The sequence below is a fragment of the Muntiacus reevesi genome, chromosome 3 (assembly GCF_963930625.1).
Source record: "Muntiacus reevesi chromosome 3, mMunRee1.1, whole genome shotgun sequence".
NCBI lineage: Eukaryota > Metazoa > Chordata > Mammalia > Artiodactyla > Cervidae > Muntiacus > Muntiacus reevesi.
In genome coordinates, this window is record NC_089251.1 from 1,530,270 (window position 1) to 1,550,230 (window position 19,961).

Consider the following 19,961-nt stretch of genomic DNA (forward strand, 5'->3'; position numbering starts at 1 on the left):
TTTTTAAACGCTCATGTTTTGTTTGTTTCTCCTCTCACGTTTTGCTCTGAGTCTCTTTTCCACAATTCTGACACCATTGTTTGCCCGGCACCTGCGGCCGCGATGTTTTCGAGAACAGTCACGTGGGGGGAAGTAATTTCACAGTCAGTCGCGGGAAAGCCAGCTGGCCACGGGGAGAGCGCAGAGCGAGGCTTGGACGTTACTCTGAAGGGGAGGAAAACCCTCGAGAGTTCCAGGCCCACCTTCCCGCCCGAGGGGAAGCGCAGCACAGCGGTGTCGTCCGAGGCCCGCGCGCCCGGCCGGAGCGCCCCCCGTCGGATCCACTTCGCGTCCCGACGTCGACTCAGAGAGCCTCCACCTCTAGAAGCAGAAACAAAACAAGTCCCCCCTCCCCGCCACATCCTCCAAGTTATACATGAGGGATAAAATTACATTTGTACAAAAATAGATTTTTTTTCTACCTTTCCCGATGCTTTAGACGTCTCCTCTCTCTCTCTGTATGTCGTCCTCTCTGAGCTACGCGTCCCGGCTAAGGCATTGCTAAGGGCTGGCAACGGCTAAAGCTGTTTCCTCCAAAGCATCTTAAAATAGATGCGTCTCCTTGCCTCAAGGTATTCATTCGAACCCGGATTTCACCAAAGAAGGGGTCCTTACATACTTGCTTACAACAAGCAAATTTATAGGAAAACAGGGTCGGGGGAGAGTCTTGATTAAAAATGAACAGAAAACGCTGGTAACTGGTCTGTGTGTCTGCAGATGGCGAGCAGGTCTGTGCACACACGGTCTCTATAGCGCGGGTGTTGTCCACACGCATCTGCGTGGGCAGGGACCCAACTCCACGGCGGGAGCAACACCAGCCCATCACGCTCCGGCTGGACGTTCCGGCTGGGCCCAGTCAGGGCCTCCGCGGAGCAGGGAGCGCAGTGTGGTCTCCCGCACTTGCCCCCAGGGGTCTGCCGGCCCAAACCCTCCTGGGACGCCCAGGGCGGGGGGTGTCCTCCCGCCGGGGGGATGAGGGCCAGCAGCTGACACGGGTGCCCTCTGCACGGGTGTGCCCAGGCGGGCCAGCTTCCAAGGAAACACCCGGTGGGGGACACGCCAGAGGATGGCCTGGCCGACACCTTCCGAACCTGAGAGGTGGTTGACTTCGTTCCTGGGCCGCGGGAGCCCCACTGATGGCCCAGCGGGAGGGGATGCTGGCAGGGGGGGGCGGGGGGGGCGTGCCGGAAGCATCCAGCAAGTGGGGACGCGCGCAGAATGGCTAAGGAGCTGACGTTAGTGCTATCTTTAGAAAATTAAAGACTGTCCCACCAAAATAATAATTACCAACAAAATCACCTTAATTGAACCAGATGGGTCTACTGAAGGTCTGGTTAAAGAAAACTTCTATCTACTGAGTAACGTGCCATTTCCCCACCATCACCTTTTCAAACACAGCAACGACGTTATGATGACAGCGCCCGAGGAGAAGATGGGGGCTCGGCCCCAGGGCCCGGGGTGGGGGTGCCGGGAGGCCGGGGGCTTCTGGCTTGGGGAGGGGTGGCCGGGGGGCCTCAGTGCTATACGGGCAGCCGGCCCCCGAGGCCAGCCCCCAAAGGGCCCCATCCTGGGCTCCAGGTGGTGCACGGCAGCGGGGCGGGCTGGGCGCAGGGTGGGGGGCAGACCTACAAACCCACCACCGGGGGGACCCCCGGGGAGGACCCCCAGGGTGCCTGCGTCACTCTGCTGACACAACCATGCCCCCAAAGGCAGCCGAGACTTCGGGGGGTGCTGGGCAGGCCCCAGCTTGCCCCACCTCTGCCGCAGAGGACAGACGGGGTGGTGCCGTCTCTTGGGGGTGCGTCCCCTAGAGACGCGTCTCTTGGGGGCGGGAATGGGGGGCCCCAGAGAAAGGAGGTTTTGTGGCGTCCTCCACACGGTCAGCCCAGGAGCCTCACACTCAGCCTGGGCTGGACCCCGGAGGGCAAAGAACGGCACCCTCTTCCCCATGGAGGCTGGGAGGCCGGCCTGTCCCCACCCAGCCTCAGGGGCACCCTCGCACCCCCCGGGGAGACAGGCTTGGGGGGAGCAGCCACAACGCCTACCCCCACTCCTGCCCCAGGGCCTCTGGCAGGGGCGGCGGGACCCCGGACACCCAGTTCTGGCCCCCCAGCTGACAGACGCCGGGTTCCGGGGTGTGAGACGGGAAAACGAACCGGAGGGAGCGTGCGACCCTGCAAAGAGGCCCTGAGAGACCCGGCCCAGGACGCAGGGCCTGCCGGGCGAGGCAAGTCCCCGACCAGCCTGGGTGTGGACGGACACGTGGCGACAGCCTGTCTCTGGGAGCCCCCCGCTCCACGGGTGCCGGAGCTTGGCCGCTCCCCGCCCCAGGGGCCCGCGAGACGCCAGCCCGCCGAGGGGCCTCCCCGCCCAGAGTGCTGCAGGCCCCGGCCAGCTGTCCCTTCCCCGCAGCGGAGCGCCCACGGGTCCTCCAGCTCTGGACGCCGCTGGGCCTCTCCCAACGTGCGCGGCCGGCCGAGGCCCCTCCTCGCCTCCCGTCCCCGTAGACCTCCTGGGTGGTCAGCAGACCTCCGGTCCACTAGAGATCGGGCACACCCTGCAGGCTTGGGGCCAGCCTCAGCCCACTGCACAGGCTGGAAGGTTTGGGGGTGGGCTGGGCAGGACCACATGGGACCAGAAGCTGAAACCAGGACAACGCAAAGAGAACACGAGGTGGGAGGGGTGCGCGGGTGTCCCTGCAGCCTTAGGTGACCCCCAAACGCAGCACAGAGGTCGGCTCCTAATCTGACTGGCTTGGGGAGCAGGTTGAAAGTCATCTTTGGAAAAAGGGCTCACCCTTCACTCTGAGGGACCAGACCCCTTCTGTCCTCCCAGGAGGCGGGTGGGGGTCTTTGGCAGCCCCCCCTCCACCTGTCCCCTCCTCCCGAATACGGGTGAAGCTGGGCGGGCAGGGCGCCAGCCAACACAGGAGGCAGAGGGATCCTTGCAAATAGAGGACCTCACACGGGAGATTGCCAAACCCAGAGACCACAGAACGTGAGTGACGGAGCCCAGCCGCCCTCCGACTGCGGCGGCTCCGGGGGTGGCGGCGTGTACCCCGTAAGCCCGCCCAGGTTCCCCCCGGGGCTCACACCAGCTCCTGCCACTCTGGACGCCGCCCCGGGATGCCCGCTGCTCTGGTCCAGACAAGTCGTGTGGAAAACGAGGAGGGCGATCGGGCAGTGCAGGCTCAGCAGTGGCGGGCCACGCCCCCAGGTCCAGGCGGCAGAGGAGGGCGGGGCGGGCCGGGACCAACGGGCCTAAGTCATCTGGTGCGGGGCCTCCAGCATCTCCATGAGGAAGGTGTCGATGGGCGTGTCCCCGATGAGCTTGAAGAAGAAGAGGTGCTCCAGGCACTTGAGGCCGATGGAGCGCAGGGCGGGCAGGCGCAGCAGCAGCTTGGCGAACCTGCAGATGCAGCCGCGTGAGCAACGCCGCCCTCCCACCGCCCCGCAGCTGCCCGGGGAAGGGACCGGGTCTCACCGCCCCAGCCCCCAAGGCTGCCACCGCAGGGGACCTGCCTGAGACCGGGGCCTTGAACGGGGAGGGGTTTCTTGGGCAGAGGATGGACACAGAAGGGGCCAGGGCCCAGGGGCAGAAGACCCCGAGAGGACAGCCCCAGGGCAGAGATTCAGGATGAAGGGCCGGTGGCCGGGCTGGGATGGGTTGAACAGGGCTTCGTGGAGGAGTTAAAAGGTGAGGCGGGCTTTCTCAAGGGCAGCAGGAGTCGCAGCAGGATTTTACGCGGGAAGAAGGGCTCTGACGGCAGATCTGAGCACCAGCAAAGCCCCTGGCTGCAGGGCGCCCCCCTCTCGGGGTGAAGCTGCTCCTGAGCTGGAGGAGCAGGTCTGAGCTCCAACAAGCCTCCAGGGGGCTCACGCCAGCACCCACCTTGCCCAGAAAGAGCTGCAGCAGGGCAGCCAGCCGTCGGACAGGGCAGGTGCCGGGAAGGGGAGGTGCTCCTCGGGCCGTGCCTGCCCCACTGCAGAGGTTCTGGGGAGGACACTGCACAGCGGAGGGGCAGGGGAGGCTGGCGGGGGGTGGGGGGGGGCTGGAGCAGGGACGCCAGGCTCCTGAGCGCTGTGCCAAGGACAGCTGCCATGTGGGGACGGGGCCCAATGCCCCCGCCCGGACGTCCACATCTCCCCGCCCCGTACCCCAGTCCCCGCCCCGAGTGCTTCCAGGCCTTCTCCACACGACCCTCCGGGGACCCTGGGACCTCGCTAATTATTAACAATGTCTTATTTCAGGGGGAAAGCCCCGGGCTTGGCTGCAACACAACCCACGTTTTAAAGGCAAAAACGCAGCTCAGAGGCTGGAGCGGGGCCAGAGAACGCGCTGTTTTCTGCTGAGTTGGCGAGATGGGCCGGGGCGGGGAGCCAGGAAAAACAGGCGGGCCTGCCACCCCTCCTCCGGGAAGTTTCACTTTAAACCAGATGAGGCTGGTCGGACACTTAACTCTGTGTGTGCTGGCTGGCGCGGCGGGCAAAGGCAGAGCCAGGCCTGGGGCCCTGGGGCCCCATCCCTTGCCAGCAGACAGAGGCTGGTCCAGGAAGAGAGGAGGCAGGAACCTGGACAACCGGTCTGCGGCCACCTCCTCCCAGAAACCCACTGCGTGCCCGGCTCGGTGGACCCGGCAAGAAGACAAGTCCAGCCCTCCCGGGTCCGCGGTCGGCAGGGAGAGAGACAGGCAGGCTCTGTGCTCAGCCCACGGCCATCTGCTCCGCACACGTTTGTAAAGCACCTACTGTGTGCTGGCGTCTGTCCCTGCCGGGGCGAGCACACTACGGCCCTGCCTCGAGCCGGTGGAAGAAAGCACCGCCTTGGTTTACGCGCTCTAGAGCCACGCGTGCCTACTGCGCGTCAGCACAGGACCCGTCTGTCTGGTGGGGCTGCAGGGAACCGTGAGCGTGCATCCGCTGGGGGCCGAAGAGCTCCTGGGTCCCTGGCTGCCCTGGGTGGAGGGCAGCTGCCTTCTAACCCACAGGCGTGTCTGAAGGGCTGGGGGCGGGGGCAGGGCTGCCCCAGACCCCGAGGTCCATCTGGGTGGAGGCTGCGCCCGGGTCTCACCTTCCTGGCTGCTCGGGGTACTTGTGTTTGCAGTACGCCTCCAGGGACGCGTAGACCTTCTCACGAAGCGCCTCCACCTCGGCTGGGTTTGAGAGCCCCTTGGAGTCTGCAAGGGGGAGGGGCCACAGGTCAGAGCCTGGCCTCGGGGAGCGGGGACCCAGAGCCCCCACCCGGATGAGGCTGCCCCGCACACACGCCCTGCCTGCTGCGTGCTGGCCACTCGACCTTGGGCCAGTCCCCTGACCTCCCGCCACACCACTACCCCATCAGGAACGTGGGGCGGCCCTGCTTCCACCACCCCTGGTTACCACGGCTACCGCGTCACCTCCAGAGGCCTCGGTGCATTGGGTCTCAGCCCCTCTGAGCCAAATGTAGGCTCCAAACCTCTTTCTGTCTGAAACAGCCAAACCCATGGGGGGTCTGGAGCCACCGTGAGACCCCAAACCTCTTTCTGTCTGAAACAGCCAAACCCATGGGGGGTCTGGAGCCACCGCGAGACCTGGGACCCTGGCAGCAGGAGCCTGGTCTGGAAGGGGCTCTGCCTGTGGACAGAGATGCCTGGGACCAGGGCCACCAAAACCCCAGAGCCCGGGGGTGAGGACCGAGGCGCACGGGCCACCCTGGGTCATCTGGGCAGTGGTCACAGGCCTTCCTGAGGCAGTGAGAGCTCCTCGGTCGGGCAAAGCTAAACCCCTCTCTGCCTCTTCATCTCCGAGGTTACCCCGCAGCCGACACCCGACAAGCCTCTCTCCACTGACCCCCGACAGCAGCCCCCTCTGGGCACTGGGATTCGGGCTCACCACCCTGACAGGCATGGTCCACCTGATGGCTTAGGAGGCAGAGGCTGGAGCCCCCCTGCTGCCCATCTGAAGCCAGTGTAGCCCTGGGACAGGCCTGCTCTTGGGTGGCCTCTGAGCCCCAGGCTAGGGGCCCCCACACCGGCCCTGCCCCGGCTGTCTGATATCCCAGCAGCAGCACCGTGCCCAGCGTGAATGCCACTGTGGCCTGGGGTCCTGGGCACCTCGGGAAATGCAGACTCCTCTACAGCTGGGCCCCCGGCCCCCCCACACCTGGGCTTGTGCCAGCTCTGGCCACCTCCGTTCCACCCCCAGCAACCCCAAGTCTGGACCCCAGCATGTAAAGCAGTGCCAGCGGCCAAGCCACGCTCGACTTCAGCAGGGATCCCACTGGGAACGCCTGTGCTGGCAGGGCTGTGGGCTCACACACAGACCTGGAGACAGATGTCCCTGGAGACGGGCTGTCCCCACTAGGGGACCCCAGCTTCACCCCAGCCTGACCTTCAGCACTGAAGTCAACGGAGGGTAAGGACTCAGGGCCCACGAGCGCTGCAGCTGCCCGGCCCTCTCACCGCCGGGTCAGCGCCCTGCACTTCCCTGAGAAGTGCTCAGAGCCCAGCCCTGCCCCCGTGCCCCCTGCGCCCCAAGACCAGTCGGGCTCCAGAACTCTGGGAGCAGAGCCCATCACAAGCGAGACAGGCAGGCTCAGAGGAGAGGCAGGGGGCTGACGCCACCCTGTCGGTGGGCGCCCCGTGCCCGGGCCCCTCGGGGGGCGGACGCCAGGCCTGGACAGCAGGCAGTACCGGGGTTGAAGAGCACGATGGCGCGTAGGCAGCCCAGCTCCGTCTTGTCCATCTGCATGTCCCGCATCTTGGACACCAGCTCCGTCAGCACCCTGTGGGGGGGGGGGGGGGGGCAGGCAACCATCAACATCCAAGTCAGACCGTGCCCCTCCCGGGGCCCCCAGAAACACCCCGAAGGACTCAGCGCAGGCCTGGAGGGCAACTGAGAAGGGTAAGGCGGTTCAGACAGGGTAGGCCGGTCCCTGCGGCCCTGAGAGGGGAGGGGAGGCTCCTCTCCTCTAGCTCCAGGAGCTCAGCATGGTGGGATTTTATTCCAGGAAACCGGAGGCTAGAGGGGGACCACGGGACAGAGGGGTGAGCCAGGGTCCTGGACGTCGGGGGCGAAGTCCACCAGCACACATCCCCGCCCAGCTGCAGATCAGGCCAAGGCCCGGACCCATATCCCTGCCGCTCCCTAAGTCCGTGGGAAGGCGCCTCCCGAGCACCTGGGCCCCTGGAGCTGTTAGCTGGGCGCACGGCTGGCGAGGCATTTTTAAATGTGCCCTCAGACGGACGGGCTTGCTAAAGAAGCCGTCTATGAGCAATATGATCCCCTGGAGAAAGGAATGACACCCCACTCCAGCATTCTTGCCTGGAGAATCCCGGCAGACTACAGTCCACAGGGTGGCAAAGAGTCGGACACGGCTGCGCGACTAACATGTGAGCAATAAACCCAGCACCCCACAGCCCCTCTTCGAGCTTGCCGAAGGCCCCGAAATGTCCTGTGGCAGAGACACGCCCTACAGTGTCTAAATCAGTGCCTGCCCAGGGTGCCTGGTGCATGCGGGTGGGGGGAGTGGTCAGGAGTCGCCCCCCTGTTCTTCCTGAACTGTCCCACGTGGCAGCACGCTCCCGCGTTTATCCCCAGGGGGCCACAGTAGGGGTCTCTGTTGCTCCCCCCCCACTTTAATGCTCTTGTACTCAGAGGCTGGGGCTTCCCTGGTGGCTCAGCTGGTAAAGAATCCACCTGCAATGTGGGAGACCTGGGCTCGATCCCTGGGCTGGGAAGATCCCTGGAGAAGGGAAAGGCTATGCATTCCAGTATTCTGGCCTGGAGAATTCCATGGTCCATGGAGTCGCAAAAAGTTGGAAATGACTGAGCGACTCTCACTTCACTCAGGGGCTCACCTGGGACCCCGCCCATCGCCTCCCCTCCCCGGGGGCCCACTCACCCTGTGCTGCAGCGCCCCTGCCCGAGGGACCCCCCCCACGCCCCTCCCCAGCCCCTCTAGCTCTGGCTGGCTGAGCTGACACCCTGGTCCCCAGAAGGCCCAGGTACTCTGGGCTCACAGGCAAAGCCAGCCAGGGACGGGAAGTGACCCCGCCAGTGGAGACAGACGAGTCGCGATTTCAAAGCCTGAGAACAGGGTCACTGACCACCGCCCAGCACCGGCCGCCTGAGAGGTGCTGAGAGGGGCGGGAGCAGAGAGCGGCGTACCCGCCGGGGACAAGCCCAGAGCAGCGCTGGGACACGGCCGTGCGCAGGCTCACGGGCCGCGACGCGTCGGAGCAATCCTCGCCAGCTCCCCCTGGACGGCACCACCGTCTACTCTGCTCTACAGACGAGCCGCTTTCCTTCCCACACGCGGACGTGGAGGGAAGGACACCGCAATGGGAGCTGGGGTGCGCGGCGGGCCCGGGGATTTTAATCTTAGGGAAGTCACTCAGTCGCATCCGACTCCTTGCGCCCCACGGGGCTGTAACCCACCAGGCGCCTCCATCCATGGGATGCTCCAGGCAAGAACACTGGGGCGGGTTGCCCGGCCCTTCTCCAGGGGCTCTTCTGGACCCAGGGATCGGACCCAGGCCTCCCGCGCAGCGGGAAGACGCTTTACCCTCTGAGCCACCCAGGACTTTGTCCCGGGGCTCTTCTGCCGTCTCCAAAAGGGTAACCTCCCTGCGGGCACAGAGGCTGCGCGGCCGCGGCGGGGCCCCACCTGTCGAAGATGGCGCCCACGCCCGCGCTGTGGGCGCTGTTGCGGTGCACGTGCAGCCCGGTGGCCAGGAGAATGCCGTCCTTCACGGCGATGGAGCGGTGCGAGAAGGAGGCGATGAGCAGCTCGTTCCAGCCTGCGGGGGCGGGGCGGGGCACAGAGTCACCGTCACCGTGCTCTCCAGGCGCTGGATGGCCCTGACCCCGCCCCGCGCAAGGTCCCGCCCCGCCCCCTCGCCCCTGGGCCCGCCCCTCGCCCCTAGGCCCCGCCCCCCGCCAGGCCCCCGCCCCTCGCCCCTAGGCCCCGCCCCCCGCCAGGCCCCCGCCCCTCGGCCCCGCCCCGGCCCTCGCCCCTAGGCCCCGCCCCCCCGCCGGGCCCCCACCTCGGCCCCGCCCCGGCCCCTCACCCCTGGACCCGCCCCTCGTCCCTAGGCCCCGCCCCCCGCCGGGCCCCGCCCCGCCCCTCGCCCCTAGGACACGCCCCCTCGCCCCTAGGCCCCGCCCCCCCGACTGAGCAGGAGCAGACTCATCCCATCCGCAGGGCTCCGGGGCCCCGCCCTCCCACCGCCGGGCCCCCGCCCCTCGGCCCCGCCCCCAGCAGGCCCCGCCCCGGCCCCTCGCCCCTGGGACCCGCCCCGCCCCGGACCCCCCGGCCCCGGGAGGCAGCTGGCACCCTCTTGAGTCAGGGCCTCCTTGGAACCCCGAGCCCATGACCCTTCCACAGAAGGTGGCTCCCGGGCACTGACGCTCTCGCGTGCCCCCAGCACACGCGAGGAGTCCCGCACAGAGCAGCTCCTGCAGCTGCTTAAGCCGGGCCCTCCACACTCTGGTGCCCGGGAAGTCCCTCTCTGTACATGCCGGACGCCGGTGCCACGGAGCCCAAGAGAGCCCCCAGACCCTCCTGGGCAGCCCCCACCGCAGACTCCCAGATCTGACGTTTTGGGGGTGCCACAAAACAGTAAATTATGGAGCCCAGGAGTGCTGGAGTCAAAGGGGAACCGCTGCCCTCTCTCCGAGAGGCCCTGGCACACGCAGCGTGGGCACTGAGCTGGGGAGGGCAGAAAAAAGACCCCGTGCGCACGCGCTCCTGCAAACCGGATGCACAAGCTGTCTCCGGAGCGTCACCAGCCACCGTCTCAGACCCCAGCCCAGAGCCCACGGAACACTCGGCAGTGGTGTCGGTGACCGTCACCGGTGCCCCAAAGGTTCTGGGCTGGTGGCTGTGACCGTGTCACAGGGGTGATGCTGTTCAATCATGACTCGACCCCACGAAGCTAGTATTGCCCCACTTTACACAGAGGAAGACAGCCCGGGAGACAAAGAGACTGCCCGCTCAGCTCAGGACCCAGGGCCCCTCCCAACCCCGCAGGTTGGCATCTTTTCCTGTGGGCTCTGGGGTTGGGGTCTGTGCCCCAGTCAGAGTGAAAGATCTTCCAGGGACTGTCCTCCCGACCCCTGGGCCCATCGTGGACGGACACCCACTGGCCAAACACCAGGGCCCAGGGGGCTGAGGATGAGACCTCGTCAAGGGGCAGAACCAGGCCCCCAGCAAGCCTGCCCTCCTCTGAGGCCCCTTCCCTGGCCCCGTGCCCCAGGCCTTCTCCCCAGCAGCCCCCCCAGCCCTGTGTCCCCAGGCCTTCTTCCCATCAGCCCCCGGGCCCTTCCCCAGCAGCGCCCCCCCACCCCCAGACCTCCCACTGAGCAGGAGCAGGGCCCCGCCCCTCACAAGGCCCCGCCCCACCCACGCACCAGACTCCGCCCCTCTCCCCGCCCACCAGCCCCGCCAGGCCCCCGCCCCTCCCCTCACAAGGCCCGCCGCTCACCTGCCCGCAGCAGGATGACCTGGTCGTCCAGGGGCAGCTCGGAAAAGTGCGGGATCCGCTTGGCCCACTCCACCAGCGTGAAGAGCTGCTTATCAGCCGCTTGGCAGATGTTGGTGACGGGGTCGTTGGGCTGCGGAGGGGCACCGTGGTGAGCACCGGCCCGGCCCCTACACGCCCACCCGGGCGGAGGGAGGGAGCTGACCAACGCCCCTGTGGCTCAGACGGCCTCAGGCCCCGAACCCCAGCAAAGGACGGCGGACACAGCCGAGTGAAGGCTTCTGAGGGGAGGCTACCCTGGAAGGTGTGGGTGGGCCCAGGGCGTCAGAGAGCCCCTGCTGGAGGTGGGGGGAAGGTCAGAGGGCGGGGAGGACGTGAGGGGACCGAGGCCAAAGTCAAGGAGGGAAGAGCTGCCGCCCCGACGTGGAACAAGGGCAGGAGCCGGGGCCCACAGGCGCCTCCAGAGCTAGAGAGGCTGGCGTGCGGCCCCGGGGAGGGCCAGCCCTGCCCTGACTTGGCAAGGGACACAGATCTCAGACTTCGGGCCTCGAGAAGTAAGGCAGTAAAACCTGTGTTGTTTTAGGCACCCAGTTTGTAGTCAGTTGTCCGGCAGCCACAGAAAGATCACCGAGTTACGACCCACTAGGTCCCCACTGCGGCCCTTGGGCCGATGCCGAGTGACCTCGTGTTGCAGACCAGGCTTGGGGAGGGGGTGGGCAGAGCCGACCCCTCTGGTGTTGCCGCTTCCTCCCAGACTTGGAGGTGGCACGCAGACAAGGGTGCACCAGAGGCCCTTCCGGAAGGTTCCAATCAGACGGAGTGTGCGTGTGTGCTCAGTCATGTCTGACTCGAGACCCCACGGGCCGTAGCCCGCCAGGCTCCTCTGTCCACGGGATTCTCCAGGCAGGAATACTGGAGTGGGTTGCCATTTCCTCCTCCAGGGCATCTTTCTGACCCAGGGGTGGAACCCATGTCTTCTGCATTGCAAGTGGATTCATTACCGCCAAGCCACCCGGGAAGCCCCGAGCCAGAAGGGGGCACCAGGTCATCCTCACAGTCGGGCGACCCCAGGCAGCCTCAGTGGCTCCAGGCTCCGGCCCGCGGGGCTCACGGAGAGCCCGCTGGGCCCTGGGGGGTGGGACCAGGCAGCGGATGCGGAAGCGCCTCATCCCAGGAACCAAGCGGGCCAGGCGTCCCCAACCGGGTGGGGAGGCCTGGAGGGGCTTCCCTGAGAGAAACCGTGTGCCCTCCCGCGGCGCGCAGTCTAAACAATCCGGCCGTGAAGGGCCTGCTGAGGGCTCTCGTGGGAGGCCTGTGACAGACGGGCACCAAGGCCGGCAGAGTGGACGGGGACCGGCGTGCAGGGGAGGACCTGGGGCCACAGGAGCAGCGGCTTCCAGGACGCACGGCCAGGCAGGGAAAGGGTGGCAGGCGCCAGCACCCAGGCGCCCCCCCAAAGTCACCTTCACACCGAGCCCCGAGCCCCAGGGGCCCGGCCCACACAGCATCCCCGCCTCCGCCCCAGAGCACCAACCAGAAGCTCGGCACTCAAGGCGAGACGCCACGTGCCCAAGCCCAGCACACCCTCCGGGCGTCGCACACCCATCCCGTCCGCCAGAGGCCCACAGCCACGGGCAGAGCTAGCCTGCACCGGGGACCCGGCTCACCCGAGTGACACACCCAGCAGCTAGCGAGCCAGAGCCCGGGGCCAGACTCCACTCCTCTGGGACCCTGCTCTGTGCCCTTCCAGCCCACGGCTGGGAGCCCAAGCTTGATGGCGGGGTCCGGGGCTGCTGCACTGAGCGGGGCAGAAGGTGTGGGGAAGACCGACCAGTCCCGGGCTGAAGCCCCAGAGGTCGGGCCTTTTCTGGTCACTAGCAGGAGCCCCCCCTGAGCCCCCGAGGGGCCCAGAGCAGGCCCGGTGGAGTAGGCAGGGCCTTGGAGGCAGGTGCCAGGTCATACCTAGAGCTGGGGGCAAAGGTTGCAAAGAGCTGCACCAGAGGTGCGGTACTGGGCTTGGAGGGAAGGGGTTCCCCTGGGGACGGAGCTCGAACTCCACCCGGCTCCATCCTGCTGGGTGGCCCCCGGCAGGACTTGACCTCTCTGAGCCCGGTTCCCACAAAAAGACAAAACAGGCCGAGCTCAGCAGCAGTTTCAGGAGCTCTGGCCCCATGCCATAGAGGGCGGGGCCTGCCCTGTCCCAGGAGGGGACCCTGGGGCCCCCAGGCTGGGACCTGAGGCTCCCCAGGGCAGACAGGTGTACCTGGTGTGAGGGAAGGGCCCAGCAAGCCAGCCCCAGACGGGGACCCAGGCCAATCCACCAGTAACGTCCACAGGAGGGTAGAGCCCCCGCCGGCCAGCCCACCGGCCTGTCCCCTAAACCGCCCGCTTCTATGTTCCCGGAGCGCGCAGTGGGCAGCCTTGTTTCCTCGAGACGGTGTCCTCATTGGACAAGAGTAAACCCTGGTGGACCACTGTCAATCCCTGACTTTTCCTTCAGCGTCTCTGCTCAGTCGTGAGGTCCCCGCAGGAAGGGACACTTTGCAAGGCTGAAGCCGGAGGAGGAACAGAGGAAGCCGCAGGAGCAGGGGCTCTGGGGCTGCGGGGGGCAGGGCATCCGGGCCACCGTGAACCAGGGACAGAACAGAAGGGAGAGGCCAGGGGGACCTCAGGGCCACCCCGAACCCACACGGGAGACACAGACCAAGCTGAGACCCAGGGCTGCCCACAGGCCTGGCTGCAAGATGGGCCAGAGGTAACAGGAAGCTGGAAGGGAGCCGTCAAGTCCTGGGCTTTGAGCCCAACAGCCGAAAACTCGCCCACCTGATGGGCAGCAGGGCCTCGTGGATGTGGGGCGGGGGGGGGGGGGGATGACAGGATCCCCCTCCAGGCATGCTCCCAGGCTGGGGGTTGGTGACGGGGACTCCTCCAGGAGCGCTCCCAGGAGGGGTGTGATGACGGGGTCCTCCTCCCAGGCGTGCTCCCAGGCAGGGGGTGACGACAGGGTCCCCCTCCAAGTAGGGTGTGATGATGGGGTCCCCCCCAGATGGGGGGTGATGACGGGGTCCCCCTTCAGCCAGGGGGGGTGATGAGATGATGGGGTTCCCCTCCCAGGCGGGGGTGATGAGATGACGGGGTCCCCCTCCCAGGTGGGGGTGATGAGATGCGGGGTCCCCCTCCCGGGCACGCTCCCAGGGCCCCCACCCCCAGAGCAGAGCAGACAGGCGTGGGCGGGGCACTCACCGAGCTGGGGTTCAGCCCCACGCTGGCCTCCACGTAGGTCTCGGTCTTGGGCTCGACGGCCAGCTCGGCCTCCAGGATCTTCTCCACGGGCATGTCCTCGTTGGCGCTGCTGGTCGACTCCACCTCGCCCTCGCCCCGGTCCTTGCCGCGTTGCCGCTCCTCCTGCACGGCTGGGGGTGGTGGCCACTGGTCAGCCCGCAGCTCCCAGGGCAGCCTCCGCCCCTTGGGCCCAAGCAGCGCGCCCGCTCGCTGCCAGACCGCAGCCCCGTCTCTGCCCCAAGCCCGGCCTCCCACTCCCGGGGGGCTGTGCGCTCTGAGAACAGACCACGCCGCCTCTCACTGATTCATTCAACCATGGTTCACACCAGGACCGCCCAGGGCCAGGGCAGACAGAGCCCGGCTCTCAGGAAGCCGACGGTTCAGCGGGGATCCCGAGGTGGAGTGAGAAGGGCTTTGATGGGCTATGGATGAGGGCAAAGCCAGGAAGGCTTCCCGGAAGAAGTGGCAATGAAGTTGAAGGAACAGAAAGATAGGGATGGCCATCCAGGCAGGGAAGGGGGCACGCACCAAGGCCAAGGGCCAGAGCAGAGATGCTGCTGCAAGGGCCTCGCGCGTCAGCAAGAGATCAGAGCGGGCCAGGCTCCTCGACAGGGCGCAAGGGCCCCGGGAGAGGGAGAGGGTGGGACGCAGACCTCTGAAGGCCCACGCCCGCTGCGGGGAGGAGAGGGGCTGGGGTGGGACACAACCTGGGCGTGAGCAGGGACGCCAGGGCCGGGCGGGTGGGGGACAGGGTGGGCGGAGGGGGTGTCCAGCATAAGGCTGGAAGGCTGGGCAGACGGGGGCGGCTGAGTCTCTGGGAACCCAGGAGAGGGAGAAGGGTTTATTTCAACACGCGGAGAAAGGCCAAGGGGGCCGGGCACCCCACGCTGGGCGTTCACAGACCCTCGATCTCAGAGCCCGTGCAGCTCAGGCCGCCCTCTCCCAAGCGGGGCTCAGACTTCCCTTAGGTCGCCCCGCAGGCCAAGGGGACGCTGAGCCAGAGCCCCACAAAGCCCCAAGGGGTTCCTGCAGCGTCCTGGGCTGACCCCACTCCCCACCCCTCTGCTGGGGACAGCAAGGACCCCGGACCAGAGCAGTGGGGGGAGTCCGCAGCGGGGAGAAGCCTAGTCCAAGGTCGGAGGGGCTGCCGCACAGCCCAGCACGCTCCCAGCAGAGCCCCGCGGACGCCCAGACACCCGAGCTACAGCAGCAGCACCAGGACTGGGTGGTGGCCCCCAGCCCCCCAAGCCGCCTGAGCCCACCCCCTGTGGTCCTGCCCTGCTGAGCCAGAGCGGGTCCAGGCATCCCCTTGACACCCAGGTGCCCTCAGCGCCCACCTCAGACAGGGCTCCGCGGGGCCCCTGGGGACCCCAGCACAGAGCAGGGGCTGGTGCGAGGCCACTGGTGGAGGGCCGCGGTGCGCACACAGCCGCCGTACTGAGCAAAAGGGCCTGCTCGCAGCCCCTCACCCCCAGGGGCCAGGGGAGCCTCTGTTCTCCGAGCCTGGGAGTGTGAGGGCTCCCCTCTGGGGCTCCCTGGGGTCCCCAGGTCCCACACAGCCCTGTAACAGCCCATGTCGACCCCTCTCCACCAAGTCGGCCCCACCGATGACCATTCAGAGACACCGGGACCCATCAATGCCCTTCTCCGGGCCGTGGGGCGTCCTGAGGGCCAGCCTGCCCTCCTTCCTGCCTCCACAAATGGCTGTTCACAGCTGCCCCCTGACAGGGGCTTCATTCTCCGAGCCCAAATGCTGACTCAAGCGAGGGACTTTCCGTTGGCGCAGCTGGACTCCGGACAGGGGCCGGCCGACACTGCGAACCGGACCAGCTGGGCCACGGAGTAAGGCAGGCGTCGGGCCAGAGCTTTCGCAAGCCTGGCGCTTCTGCAAAGTCTGACAGCTGGTGGGGCTGGGTGGGAAGCTCAGGCTGGCCGGCTGGCCCCCACCCCCTACCACAGCGGATGCTGGGCTGGGCCGGGCACCTCCTCAGGTCACCATCTGTGCAGGGGACTGGGTCACAGGCCAGAAGGGTGGACCCAGCGCGAGGCAGCCACACAGGCCCATCTGGACCACAGCCGAGCGACGGGAACTTAGAACGCTGACGGGCAGTGTCCCCGAGACCCTGAGGGTGGGGTCCCCGGGGTCTGTGCTCTGGACAGAGCTGAGACAGCTTAGAGGCGCGTTTTACCAAGTGGGGAAACTGAGGCCCAGAGCACCCCTCACGGCTGAGCTCTCAGGAGAGCAGGCGGCTCAGGGGTCAGATCTGCTCTGCCCCGGATGAGCCCCAAGCTTCTCCGGGCCCCAGCACCACCACCCCCAAGCGAGACTAACGGCACCCGCCTCCCGGGGATCCGCGGGCATTGTCCTCCGTCCGCTCGCGACTCCCGCCCCCAGGCCCCCCATGTCGTGCCCAGTTATGGGGGTGCCTGCATTTGAGACAGCCCTGGGCCCAGGGGTGCTGACGGGGGGCCCTGGCTTGGGGGCGGGCAGGCAGAACTAACTAGGAAAGCTCTGTGAGTACCCTCACTATAAATTATGGTTTTATTTATAGACGGCGGCGGGAGGCGGGGGCTGGGATCCTTGCTGGGCCAGGTGAGCCGTCGTTTACACGTGGTCGTGTGTGACTGACGTCCAGCCGGCGGGAGGCCTCAGGCAGGAGGGGCGGCCAAGACAGGGCCTTGTTCTCCTCCCAGCCCAGGGCTGGGGGCTGCACGGGGACGCTGCGGGAGAGCGGAGCTGGTGGGCCCCCGCCGGGATTCCCAGGAAAACCCCTGGGGCCAACCCTCCCCAGCAGCTGAGCCAGCACCTGGAGCAGCCAGGGTCCCCGAAGTCAGCAGACTCCGGCGTGGGAGCCCTCTCCCCTGGGGAGTCGCGCAGGGAGCTGAGAGGTGGGAGGGGGCGTCCGGGTGGGGGAACCCCACGCCTGCTGCCTCCTTTGCTTTGGGCACTTCCCCTGTCCCCTGCAGGGCCCAAGGGGCAGGCAGGATGGGATTTCACCAGGGGCTCTGGCCCGGCTGCCCCTTCCCAAGGGCGGAGGGGGAGTCCCTGCTGGAGGCCACAGGGAGAGTTAGGTGCCTCCAGCTCAGAGGACCCACCCTCCTACTCCTCAGCCTGCACACGAGAACGGTCACGTGCACACAGTCACACATGCACACAGGCTCACACCCAGGCACCCACACATGTACACCAGCACTCACCTGGACACACATGCACACACACACACACACAGGCTCACACGGATGCACACATGTGCACACAGGCTTGCACACACACACAACCCCACACACAGATGCACACACACGTGCACACATGCACACAGGCACACACACATGCACACGGGCTCACACCCACACATGCACACCAGCACACACACACAGACTCAAATGCACACAGACATGCACCCACAGATGCACACACACTCACGCGTGCACCCACAGATGCACACAGGCACACACAGATAAGCACACACACACATGCACACCAGCACTCACACATAAGGACTCACATGCACACACGCGCACAAACGCACAGATGCACACACACAGATGCACACATACATGCACACCAGCACCCACACATGCACACCAGCACACACACATGCACACTCACACACACCCATAAGTGTACACAGGCACACACACAGATGCGCATACACACGTACCCCGTTCGCGTACCCCGTTCTGTGGCCACCAGTCTCCCGCCCCCCACCCACCATGCCCCCTGCAACGTTCCTCTCAATAGGACTTTGGGGGAGCTTGCCGACACCCCCATGCACAGGTAAGGAAACCAAGGCTGGGAGAGGCAAGGCCATGCACCTCCCATGGACAGGGAGGTGGGGACCTGGCTGGGGCTCTCTCCGCAGTAGAACGTGGTGCCACACCCGCCTGCACACGCACGTGCGCACACACACACACACCAGGCTCCGTCTCCACAGTCGTCGCTCAGAGCCAGCAGACGGACACAGGAAGGAAGCGGGGAGCGGCCTTCCTGAGGGAGGAAGCGAGGCAGAGAGGGGACAGTGGGGTGACCCCTCCGGCCTGCTGCTCTCACCCCAGACGGGGGCCAGGTCTCCCTCTCAGACCAGGAAGCCCTGCGTGCCAGCCTGCCACCCTCATCAGACGGGAGCACCGATAGGCCCCGAGTGCAGCTGCACGCCCAGCGGACAGGCCTGGACCCAACTGGGGAGGCCTGGCCTGCGAGCACCTCCCATCTGGGCCCCTGGGCCCACAGGCCGCGTGAGCGCCGTCACCCCACACGAAGCCATCACCTGCCGTGTCTCTAGCTAGCCAGCCCTCCCTGCAGTCAGCCAGTCCAGATGCCAGCCCCGAGCCTGTGTCCCTGCTGCACCAGAAGCGACCAGAAGCCTCTCACGTGGGTCGTGTCGGGCAGAGCCAGCCGGCATGGCTGCCCGCCACGGGGCCGCACCTCGGAGGGCTCGGGCTGGCCCTGGGGGCCTACAGCCTACATGTGCCTGCACAGGCCTAGGGGGGCACACCAGGGCCCCATCGCCAGGCACTGCACTGCCCCGAGTCATGCCGCCAAAGCGCTGCCCCCGCCGGGGAGCCCTCCCAGCAGGGCTCACACCCCGGGGCAGGGGCAGAGAGGAAGGAGACTGGCGTGCAACTCACTGGCCCGCAGAGCCGTCTGCAGGGCGGGCACCGCGGCCACTCCAGAGGGTAAGGCGGTGGGCTTGCCCCGCAGCAGCAGGGAGCCCAACAGCGCCGCACCCACGAGCCGATGAGCCGCCTCCCGCCGCCCCCGGGCCAGCGAGGAGTTTAACGTCGTGTTGGGAGCACAGGAGGGCCATGTAGGAGTGTTTTTACTGCCTGCTTGTGACTTATAAATCCAGCGGGAGGCGAGGGGAGGTGGGCCCTGATGGAATCAGGTATTTATCTAATGGCCCATAAATCAGGCCTTGAGGGCCGCAATGCCTCAGGACGGCGCCCAAAGCTCCAGATTCAGGCGTCAGATGAGCGCGGGTGTACGGCCCTGCAGACATGACCCCTGAGGCCCCCTCCCTCCTTGGGGGGTACGCAGTCACGGCACAATGGGTGGGTGAGTGTGTGAGACCAGGCAGGGTCCCCAAAGAGGCTCCAGGCACAGCAGGTGCCCCTAAGAGCCACTAGTGGCCAAGGGGAGGGGGGTCAAACCCGCTGATCCCCCAGACCTGAGACTGCAGCTCCCCCGGGACGGGAGACGCTGTCTCCACTCTGCCCAGACCTTGGGGGGACAGACCTCTGGGGTGTCCCCCAGGCTCTCAAGTGGAAGCTTAAGAGGGCCTTAGGAGAGGGTCAGCGCTTACTGCACTGGACGGCCCTGGGGACTTGTGTTCGGTTAGTCTCTGGGGTCCACAGGGAGCCGCATCCGCTGGGGGTCTCGCCTCTGCACGTGCTGCCCCTCCATCCAGATACGCGCTCTGCCAAACACCCCTCCACTCCTCAGGGGTCAGCTGGACACCTGTCCACCAAGCGCTGCCCAATGCCCACAGCAAGGCTGGGGTCTCCTCTGGGCTCCCACAGGCCCCGGGCTTCCCCAAAGGCAGCACTGACCACTCCCAGGGGGCCCTGCCTGGCTGTGTGACGGTCACTTTCAATGTACAGATGGCCACAGCTCGCTGACCCACAGCTAGGTGCAGACCGATCTACTGCCCACCACGTGCTTGCCCCCTGCCCAAGTGTCCATCCTTCAGGAACAACACTGCACTCACCACCTCCAGGAAGCCCACCCTGACGCCACGGGGCAGCCAGAGGAGCTGGGGCTGGGCACAGGCCTCCCCACACCAGGCACACGCCTCCTCTCCTCTTGCTGGCCTTGAGGAACAAGGTCAGCGCTGGAAGCCAGGGCCCGGTTCCAGCCCAACATGTGACCGTGGCCGAGCCCCAGACCCTCTGGGCCTCAGCTTCTCCACCCACACACAGTAGGGTGGGCCAATGTCTCTATGGAACACGCACCCAATCAGGAAGGCTGGGCAGGCAGACCACGGTTAAGCCTCCAGCTCACGCTGGAGCCCAGGAGGCACCCCTCTGCGGGGTCCACGGGCACACTGCCCCTCGCCAGTGCTGGGACCCCTGTTCCATCACTGCTTCTCAGCCTCAAGGCACAAATCCTACAGGACCACTGGCCCAGCTGGGGTCTCAGGTTGTCAGCAAGGAGGACTGGGCTCCAGGAGATAAAGGA

At 66.6% G+C, this 19,961-nt stretch overlaps 1 protein-coding gene across 2 annotated transcripts in view; it reads right to left on the reverse strand.

The window, feature by feature from the left end:
• The window catches only part of RXRA (retinoid X receptor alpha), a 91,937-nt gene continuing 71,976 nt past the window's right edge, over positions 1-19,961 (reverse strand). For both annotated transcript variants that reach the window (XM_065928057.1, XM_065928056.1), the window contains exons 5-10: positions 13,745-13,914; positions 10,505-10,634; positions 8,686-8,818; positions 6,710-6,801; positions 5,110-5,215; positions 1-3,447 (exon numbers count right to left, since the gene is read on the reverse strand). In XM_065928057.1, the coding sequence (XP_065784129.1) occupies positions 3,300-3,447; positions 5,110-5,215; positions 6,710-6,801; positions 8,686-8,818; positions 10,505-10,634; positions 13,745-13,914 (779 nt within the window). In that variant the 3' untranslated portion in view covers positions 1-3,299. The remainder of the gene's footprint in view (positions 3,448-5,109; positions 5,216-6,709; positions 6,802-8,685; positions 8,819-10,504; positions 10,635-13,744; positions 13,915-19,961) is intronic.